Below are 11,341 nucleotides of genomic sequence, written 5' to 3'. Positions count from 1 at the left end.
GCAAAACGTCTCATGTAACGTTTCCATATTTCAGGATCTGGACACTCGAGTTTGCTAACAACATCGAAACATTGTGTCAGTTGAGTGAAAACGTCAACCACCGAGTTTGAAAACAGCGCATGCTCGCTACTTTTTTGAAACTATGTAAATTAAGAAATACATTTTGAAAAAAATTAGATTTTAGTTAAAAAATGAAATAATTTTCTGCTAACTTTTTTAGTGTTTGTGATTGGTGGAAAAGTTGAAAAAATATGAACTTAATCCAACATATCTAAGTATATAATTTATTAAAATGGTATTATTTTTATAAATCGAGAAAGCATCGCAGAAAATAATTTTTTAATCACATTTCGAATTCATGAACTGTGAGCCACGATAAAGGTCTGGGGAATTTGCAATAACTTTTAAATTGTTCAACCGATTTCTGTGTATCATTCTGAAAAAAATATTGTTTAGCTATTAGAAATTATGTTTGTATAAAAAAATAGGTCTGAGTCTATTTTGGTTTCCCTGGTTATTACGAATTCTCTTTGAAAAGTCTAAAAACTTTTTCTCAAAATATCTACACAATTTTTTGCATTATCAATAAAAATTTATGTTACAAAAATTACTTGTATCTACCAACTTCTATGTTTAACATTTTAGGAATATTTTTGAAAGGGCAGGTTCAATTCAATGAATCGGTCAAGGTTAAATTGTGGAAAATCCACACCAACTGCGGATAACTAATAGTCCATTTATATAAATATCGTAACGTATAAGAAGAGATTTTTTATAAACTATTAAAAATTATAATAATTTTGGTTGCATCAATTAGCTTACCCCATCTTTTTTGTCGCGATTGAAGGCTCCATGAAGATACTCTAAAGATACGTCATCGTTTTCATTAAGCCATTGCATAACGAATGGCTCAAACCACGCTGGATATTCAGGCACAGCACCTTTGTGCGGTGGCACTTCTTTAACGTAATTACTGTACAACCACTTGACACGAAAATGTAAATTCATATACTCTGATGATTTACATAAACGGTGCTGTTCATGCTCTTCCAGGGCATATTTCATATCAACAGCGAACAAGCCCCACATGGTGGCAGCCGACAGCTGAAATTTAAAGAAAATTTATTCAATTCACAAGGATATATGCATGTTAGGACATAACTAGTTTTCAAAATGTATCCAAGTAAAAAATTATAAATATAATATCCTAATCTATAAAGTTTAACCTATATAATTAATAGGCAAGGCGATTTTTTGTGGTTAGAAATTGTGAAAGTTACCCTTCCAATAATTTCTATCCAAATTGTAACCGTAACGTTTAAAACAATCTAATTTGATATAATTTGAGTGAATGAAAAGTGATCCGTTCGGAAGAAACTGTTCCGCCTATTTAATACCGTTTCAAGTCACTTTTTTATAACATAAAAGTGCGTAAAAGTAGTAAATTTGCAGTTTTGCCATAACAATAGAGAAACTAGAAATTTATATGATTTTATACTCTTTTATGTTATAAAAGCGACTTTATAATAAACTTATATTGTTCAGATGATAGTGTCCTGTTTTCCAATAAAATGTTTAAATTATAAAACACTCTTTTCTAAATTCCCTATTATACACCAACTGAATACGCGTATACTTCCAATTCTAAATAAGACCAAGTACATATTTCTTAACATAGTCAAATAACCTTACCAGGTCCCACATCTGAAATTTTTAGTTCTTCTTTGAACGACCAAAATTTGAGACATAATATCACAAAAACTAAACGAAATCTAGTGTCTTGTTTATTCTTTGCCCTCAATATGCGGACCAGATTTATTCAAAATTTAAGATTTTCGGAAGAATTTGTAAGCTACATGTGATTAATGGATAATGGTTTCTTGGGGACATTTTAAGGGCATCTAAAAATATGTATAGAATTTTAAATCATATATAATTTTATAATGCAAAAGTTGATATGCATGTCAAACTAGAGTCCATTTTAAGCAATTATGCATACCCCATTTTTTATAATCAGCTCTTATGTCCTTACAAAAGGACTTTAAAGCTTAAAAGACTTACAATTTCAAAGCTGATGTTTGTGACCCAAAACAATATTGGTTCTAAAGTATACCAATCGGAATCATGTTCTGAGTCGATGTAAACCTTGTAATCAAGCTACAGGTCGTAATTTTGAAGATAATTTCATGAAATTTGGTGATCTTCTATTGTCCCAGGGACAAAGCCTACTGAAAATGGTTGAGATCGTCCATTATTTTACATAGCAGCTAAACCCCCGAATAGGGCTTGTAAACCTTTTAAAAACTTTAAATTATAGGACCTCATTTGTCCCTAACTCCTATAAGAAGCCACCATCAAAATTTTACTTAAATATCCACAGTTTTATTAAACAATAAATGGCTCAAGTACATATGAGGCAAGGTACAATTCAACTTAAATGATTGATTATAAAAACTAATCACATGTTATTTTTGTAACAAGTGTTGGGTATTATATTGTCGGCCTCGCCCAACTATAATTTCTTACTTGTTTTACATATGCATATATATTTTATAATATGAATTTAATTTTGATTAGGGCAGCGGAGCTTCCTTTATGGATTCTAGTTTTAATTAATTAATAGTTAAAACAATTTTTTTGAAATGAGCCCAGAAAGACCATCTGAAAAGCACATATTGCTTTGACGCGAAGACCGGACCTCCGGCTTTATAGGCAGTGTTGTTATATTTAGCACTTTTTAAACTCATTTAGCATATACTAAACATCTACATGAGTATACTTGTCCTTAAATTCTCAGTACAGCATATGCTGTATATGTACAGCACATCCCAGTAGGCAAAATGATCGTAGACGACATTGTCGTTGACGATTCGTTAAAAAAAAAACATTTTTGTCCCCAATCGCTGAAGTTGACTAAAAGTAAGAATTCGTCGTTAACGACAAAAGGACTTTTTACCTTTAATATTTAAATGTTTTTGTAGAATAGGCCTAATCGCTAATTTTGGTCGGAGGAGTCATTTTATTTTGATTTGATTTGTTTTGATGCAATACATCAGAATCAACAATAAAATAGATTTTGAATTTTTGGTTAGTTAGGGAAGTTTGCGTTTCAGGTGAAAATATATTCTGTGTCCTTATTAAATTATAAGACGATCTGTCCGTCCGAAAGCACAAAACGAAAAATTAATTATATGATCATTATTGGCTAAAAAATCTGAGTATAGCGATGAAATCTTTCTAACGATTTTAATGAATGTGGATCGATAACTAATCCTATAATATATAAGATAGGCATAGGCGAATATAACACTCTTACGTGTTATTTTTTTATATTCTCAAAAAAAAAAAAAAATTAACATATAAGATTTTCTTTATAAGCACATTGTGGCATATACAAAAAACTTTGTTTATAATCACTTTAGCGTTATAGTCCTCAATTGTGGTTGTGACTATAAGCGAAAAGTACAGTAATGTCTTTAAAAATGTCTCCTATCAATCACAAAATGACAAGATGTGCGACTATGTCTTGAATGTTGGCATATATCTTTTGACTATATGAAAGACTGATTCTTAAACGTTGTTGCGAGAAAAAGGCCAACGACAATGTCTTCAATTTCGTTATATAATTCAGTTATTCGCGACAACTTTAGCGATAAAATCTTTAATATTGTATTCTATTAAACATACATGATTACGAGGTAAACGACAAAACAACAAAACATTTTGTTGAAAATTGTCGTCTACTCCATGTTACTATGGAACAAGTTAGAGTTCTATATTCGGCTGAGACGAATCTTATATACCTTTCATAATGGTGTGTTAAAAAAGCAGGCAGTACCAGTCATCTTTTACACCAGTTACTTCGGGCTCAATATGCTTAATTTTATGTTTCTAGACTCAATATTATAGAAAATTGAAAAAAGGACCTTTTGAAAAACGAAAAAGTACCCAAAAGTTCCCTTTTATGGGTTCTCACCTAACTCAGACTCTAGTTACTTTATTTCATATTTCTAGGTTCAATATTATAGAAAATTCAAAAAGTACCTTTTAAAAAACAAAAAAAAATACCAAAAAGTTCACTTTTTCGGTTCTCACCTAATTCCGACTCTTCATACTTGATTTCATTTTTCTAGGTTCAATATTATAAAAAATTTAAAAAGTACCAACAAATTCCCTCTGATGCGTTCTCGTCTAATCCGGGCTTTACATAATTTCATGTTCATTATTATAGGTAGGCAATAACAACAATAAACAGATATCTGCGAAAACCGAATTTTCAATAAATTTATCGAAAATACGATCGAATATAAAGCTATTTAAAATCAGCCCAACTGGCTTATATAAGTAAAACAATAAACAAACAAAAACTAATCACAGTATAAAACTGTAATCTTTTTTGTTATTGTGATTTCTTGTTTATAGACACAAAGCAAAGAATGAATATCACGTTACGTGTTATTAATTAGAAACATGAAATTAAGTATGTAGGTAAGAATCTATAAAAGGGGACTTTTTTCTATAACATTGAACCTTGAAATATATGACCGGATTAGGCGAAAACACATAAAAGGGACTTTTTGGTACTTTTTCGTTCTACAAAAGGTACTTTTTGAATTTTCTATAATATTGAACCTAGAAACATGAAATTAATTGTGTAGAGCCTGGATTATGTGGGAACCCATAAAAGTGGACTTTTTTATACTTTTTTATTCTTCAAAAGGTGCTTTTTGAAATTTACATATATAATATTGAACCTATAAACATGAAATTAAGTATGTAGAGTCTGGATTAAGTGAGAACCCATAAAATGGGACTTTTTGGTACCTTACCGTTTTGCAATTGGTATTTTTTGATTTTTTTTGTAATAAAATTCGTACAGACTGTTTTTTAACACATCATGTTGAAGGTTATATAAGATTCGGCACAACTGAATATAGAACTCTTACTTGTATTTTTGCAATTTTTGTCTGAGCATGAATAAAAAATTCTTAATTGTTTATGAGTTTTTCAGAGGTTGTTTCGCTCCGGTATTTATGGACCGATTTTGCTGATTAAAAATAACGGTAAAATAACCGTGATACGAAAAAAGACACAACTCAAAAAAAAACATAAGTATTATTGAAATGTAATTAATAAAACTCTATTTAAATTTAATCTAAAATAGGTAAAATTTTTACAATTTTGGTAAGATTTTGCTTTTTAAAACGTGAACAATGTAGACATTTATATCAAAATATTTAAATTATTTTAGTTAAGGCTAGATGAGTTGTCCAAAATACATTTTGAAATACACATTTTCTAATATTGCTGACGACAAAGTAAAGGCTATTGTCGACCATAAAGACGTTGACGACCAAGTAGACAATGTTATCACCCATAAAATCGTTGATGATAAAGTTGACAATATTGTCGCCCATATAATCGTTGACGATATAGTCGTCTATATGTTAGTCAAGGACAAACCTGAGAACATTGTCTTCTATTGAGAGCTGCTGTGGGGTAAATAACCATCTTCGGTCGCCTAGCGATCATGACTTCAATTTGGTAGCGTCTGTTCTCTTAGTTAAGGCGACTGCCAAATCTTCCCCTTCTTTTTTTATGTCGGTCCGGGACTGTGGTTTGGGTTTCTGATCTGATTCTGAGCCGCAAAATGCGGAGGAAAACGGACAAAATCCGGGGGCCCATGACCTTGTAAATTGAGACCCTGCAAAGAGAAACTCTGTTAGGGGAGACGAAAAACAGACAAAAAAGGACAGGCACGGAAAGGGTTGGCGGGTTACAAACGCTCTCTCCGTTATGACCACTAGAGAAAAGAGTTTGCGCATAAACATACCTACCACATGCTAAATTCTACTGTTGTGAAGGTCAGGCCAGAGACGATGGAATTAAACCAGAGTAGGCATGTGATCACATCAATCAAGGATTCAGGCCGAATTCTTGATTGGAGAGTATCACACAGGCTGGCTAGGGAAAACCCCTTTAGAAATCTTAGAAAAACCGACTGGGTCAAATTCAGTAATCTGTTTGAAACCTACAGAAATTGGAATACCTGGTACAGAAGACTTGAACGACTCAGTAGATTATCTATCCTGGGAAATTCCGGCAACCATGTTGTAATCCTAAACTACTACAGCTAAGAAACAAATTCAGGAATCTATTTAATAAAGCGAAGAGGGATCAGAACCGGTCAGTTCCATTGGAACATTTCATGGGCGGTGTCACCTTTCGAGCTCTATAAATCTCCATGGAAAGATGGAACAGTCTTGACACTACTCCAGAAATCCATCACCACCATCATGCAATGGCTAATAATGATATTTAGGAGCAGCCTGAAAAAGGATAAATTCCTAAAATATGGAGAAAGGTTACAGTGGTATTTATCCCCACAACCGGAAAAGTAAACTTAAGTACCACCAAATCATTGAATACCACATAATTCACTATTAAATGATAATATTTTGATGAAAGTCGACAATAATATGTTCTGTGTATAAATAGATTATTCTGCTAAAATATATTCGAACTGACCTAATATTGATCATACTTCTGATTTACAGTCATCGTTTCAAAAATCACTCAAACGAATTTAGTTCATTATAAATATTTATGTCGTAAAAATCACTGATCATTCTGCTAATTTTTTTGGCATCCGTACTCAACATAAATTTTTCTTTACCTAATCAAAATTAGTTCCACACTAGTAATAAATTTTAGTACCCTCATTAAGGAAACAAAACGTTTGCCGAGTTATCTAAAAATTAGATAGTTAAATGGGCTTTAATAAAAAGAAACTTGCTAGTGGAGGGTATTTAAGATTCGGCACAGCCGAATATAGCACTCTCACTTTTTATACACAGAAAAAAATATTGTATGTAAAGAATTAACGAAAAAAGTTAAATCACAGAAATTTAGTAAAACATTGGTAAAATAGTAAAATCGCAATTATTCAAATCTACATCTAAAATTGTTAATTTTACTCCCTCGAAGGTGGTTAATTTGAGGAATACATCGTCGATCTGAATAAAATTTTAAAATAATAAAATTTCTTGCAATAAAACAGAAGAAATAAAATACAAAGAAGAAGACGAAATAATGAAATAGGGCTGTAGCTTTCATTATATCAAATTGTGATTCCCTTTTAAGTTTTTGTGTTATTAAATAAATATTTTAAAATGAGATAAAAAAAATTTTACGGATCAAAATGCTAAATATAAACGAACATATAAATATTGTGCTTATATAAATAATAATTTTAAATATTTTTTAATATGAAACGTTTTATATGTAAATTTAGGTTCCATGCGAAATATAATTCTGATATATTAAACAAATTGTAATAGTATTAAAAGCCATTGAGTTATAACTTAATAAGTTATTTACAAAAGATTCATTCATTCATTCATAATGTAATTTTTTCATGAACATTTACCTTTTTATGTTTATTTTTTACAAAAAATCAAGTTTTACTTGAACTAGATTCATTAAATTTTGCATAAATTACTTTAATATTCATCTGAACATTTTGGAGAAAAAAGGGCGGACTTTCGTCTGTGGAGCTTGAAGCTCCCACAGGAATTAAATGGAATAAATCGTATATCTAAGAAACTATTACAGCTAGAAGCTCGCACAGGAATTAAATGGAAAAATCATATATCTAAGAAACTATTACAGCTAGAATCTACATTTGAACTTTTGGAAAATAATGGGGGTTTTAATACATCAAATAAATCAAATTTTTCATAGATAGAAATTGGCGAACATGCAATAATTTGCTTGGCATCTCTAAACTATTGTGGCTAGAATTTTCAAAATCAAAATCAAAAATAAGAATTATTTTTTTAAGAATAAAAGTATATATTAAATTTTAGCAAGTAAGAAATATATTGTCATCAAGAGAAATTAGTAACTGAATAAATACTTTTTATACCCTTCACTTTCGTGAGAAGGGTATATATAAGTTTGTCATTCCGTTTGTAATTTCTATAATATAATTTTCCGACCCTATAAAGTATATATATTCTTGATCCTTATAGATAGCGGAGTCGATTAAGCCATGTCCGTCTGTCTGTCTGTCTGTTGAAATCAGTTTTTAGAGGACCCCAGATATCGGCGATGTCTGAATCTTCAATAATTCTATTAGACATGCTTTCGAGAAGATCGCTATTTAAAATCAGCAAAATCGGTCGGTAAATAACGGAGATATGAGCAAAAATCCGAGACAACCTCTGAAAATTTCATCAAAAAATTGTTAAAAAAGCAACAAAAACACTGTACATAGAAAAAGATGTACACGTGTGTGTGTAGATGTATTTGGTTTTATTCAGCTGTGTATTTTTTTGTATGTTTGGAATTCAAACATACAAAGTATACACAGCAAAAAAATATGATTTGCATCTTTTTTTTAAATAAAATAATTTTCCCTTTTGTTTTGCAAATATATTTTTTGATGAATAGAAAAAAGTATTTAAAACGTTTTCAATTATATGAGAGTAGATTGTGAGTTATTGTACAATAATTTTTATGCGAATAATGTAAGTTTGAAATTTAAAACTAACACAAATTTTTTCCAAGTGCTTTTTAAAACAATTTTTTTTTACGGTAAACAAAAACAAAATCTACGTCTCGTCAATGTTTACCAGCAATGAATCAGAGGTCGAAGTCGACCGGCTTCGAGTCGGAGCTTAGCCGCCGCCGAACTATATTTAGTTGCTTTAGCCGCCGCCGAAACATTCAGCTTAAATCGACTCAAATTTTTTTAATGTTTTTATTAACTAGACTGTAAGATCAATTATGTTTAAAATACACTATGGTGAAGGGTATATAAGATTCGGCACAGCCGAATATAGCACTTTTACTTGTTTTTGATTATTATGTATTTAATTTCGATTCAGGTAGTGAAGCACACCGGGTTTTAGCTAGTTAAACATAATTATGAACATAAATGCCCTATTTGGCGGGATCACTTGATTTGGGCCTAGGTGAAATAATTAACTATTTTCAATAGACTTCGTCTACGGTACAATGAAATATCCTGTGCCAAAATTTCATTGAATTATATCCGGCAGTTTGATTACAAGGGTTCAGTTGTACTAGGTGAAATAATGGACCGATGTCAACCATTTTCAATAGGCTTCGTCCCTGGGAAAATAGAATTTCATGTACCAAATTTCAATTATTATCTTCAAAATTGCGACCTGATGTTTGATTACAATCGACTAATCGACTCTGAAAATGATTTTGAGTCGATTGGTATACTTTAAGGTAGGATCAATATAGTTGTGTGTTACAAACATCAGCACAATCACCCACTAAAGTTGTGTAGGGTATAACGAATGTGTGTTTGTATGTTTATATATGTTTATATAACGTTATAGACTACTAAACGGCTTAACAGATTTTCTTAAAATTTTCACAGCGTATTCTTTTTTGTCTGGAATAAGTAATACTATTTATTTTGAAATTTCAGGTGCGCGAAATATAATATAACAATTAGAGCCCTAAAATTTTGTCGGACTAGCGAGTCAATGGACTAGCACAATAATATTGGTCCTATACCCACCTTAAAGTATACCAATCGGCTTAGAATCATTTTCTGAGTCGATTTAGCGATGTCCATCCGTCTGTCCGTCCATGTAAACTTTGTAATCAAACTACAGATCGCAATTTTTAAGATAATTCAATAAAATTTGGTACATAATCTTATATTGTCCCAGGGACGAAGCCTATTGAAAATGGTTAAGATCGGTCTATTATTTCTCCTAGACCCCATACAACTGAACCCCTCGAATAGGGCTTTTAAAACTTGTAATCAAACTACAGGTCGCAATTTTGAAGATAATTCAATAAAATTTGGCACTCGATCTTCTATTGTACCAGAGACGAAGCCTTTTGTAAATGGTTTACATCGCCGAATAGGGCATTTAAGTCCATAATTGTGTTTAATACACTCGTATCTGGACAAAAACCTGCCAAACCAAGTTTTATACCAGCCTTGATGACTTAGAAACGATAAAGTTTAATAATTGCTTAAATTTTATATTTAACCTTAAATATATTTTTTACAGACATCGAATATGCGAAATAACATATTTACTCTCCCTTGGAATAAGCCGTGGCGTGGCGTGAGGGCTTAAGTACTTCTTAATTTTAAAATATTTAATTAAAAACTTAGAAGGAAACTAATTATTCCGCGAAATACACTGTGGTGTAGGGTATTATATAGTCGGGCTTGACCGAATATAACATTCTTACTTGTTTTTTATTTGTATTTCTATTGGGTAGCGAAGCACCAAGGGCTGTTTTAGTTTGTTATATTTTAATAAATCCGATCTTATTGAAAATCAGGTCACATTTATTATTATACAAGGATAAATTTAGAAATTCATGTTAACGAAATTTTTAGCCCAGAGATCAAAGTATACTTTTCTTACTTTCAGATGGCATACAACATTTTACAAATAAAGTTGTATTAGAGCTGACAACGTCTAGAAAAGGGACACAGATGTCGTTTTCTCAAAAGTAAGGACATAATATCTAAAATCTCAGATGTGATGGAGAAAACATGAGTTCAAGGCTGATTAATCCGTTCGAAGATTCTAACTTTGTCTCAGGGTTTTTGTTTTTTTTTAACATTTTGTCTGTTTTCTAGAACCTTTAGTTGATGTTGCATTTTCGAGAATAAGTGCCAGAATATTTTTAGAAAAGTATTTGAAAATTCAAAGAAGCTTTTACACCCATATTAATAATCTCTTTTTTACACATCAAAATGTCCATAAAAGTATATATATTCTGGGTCCTTAATATTAAATTCTAAGACTGTCCATCGGTATGTCTGTTAAAGCACGGTAGAGTCCGATCGAAAAGAGCTAGAGAGTTGAAAATTTTCAGAAATATTTCATATACTTAAGTAAGGTTTGTTATACCCTACACCACTATAGTGGGGAGGGTATTATACGTTTGTGCTGATGTTTGTAACATACAAAAATATTGGCCCTTCCCCCCATATAAGGCCCCCTTCATAAAACTAAATTAATGCACATTACAGTTTATATGAGAGCATTCCATTTACGGCATATAATTTTAAGGTGGGCATATAAAATTCGGCGTAGTCGAATATTGAATATTGTATTGAAAGTTCTCGTACAAAAGTTGTAGACAGATTTACTATCGGTTAAAAGATAATAATTGAGATTGTGGACCTGAAAGTATCAAATAGACTCGGGAGTATAGTATCAAAAAAAGTACCATCGTACCAATTTTGCCATAAAATATTTATATTTTTGATGTTCTTAGTTCATTTGCGATTGTGAATACTAGCATGAATATAATATATCATGAAATT

The 11,341-nt window shown here is 31.1% G+C and overlaps 1 protein-coding gene across 1 annotated transcript in view; it reads right to left on the bottom strand.

Moving 5' to 3' along the window:
• LOC111687737 overlaps positions 1–11,341 on the bottom strand; it is a 123,185-nt gene that overhangs the window by 4,058 nt on the left and 107,786 nt on the right. The window contains exons 15-16 of the mRNA XM_046953511.1: positions 823–1,104; positions 3–140 (exon numbers count right to left, since the gene is read on the bottom strand). Of these exons, the coding sequence (XP_046809467.1) occupies positions 3–140; positions 823–1,104 (420 nt within the window). The remainder of the gene's footprint in view (positions 1–2; positions 141–822; positions 1,105–11,341) is intronic.

The sequence above is a fragment of the Lucilia cuprina genome, chromosome X (genome assembly GCF_022045245.1).
Source record: "Lucilia cuprina isolate Lc7/37 chromosome X, ASM2204524v1, whole genome shotgun sequence".
NCBI classification, from domain to species: domain Eukaryota; kingdom Metazoa; phylum Arthropoda; class Insecta; order Diptera; family Calliphoridae; genus Lucilia; species Lucilia cuprina.
The sequence above is the reverse complement of the archived record's forward strand: the minus strand, read 5'-3'. Positions and strand labels throughout refer to the sequence as shown.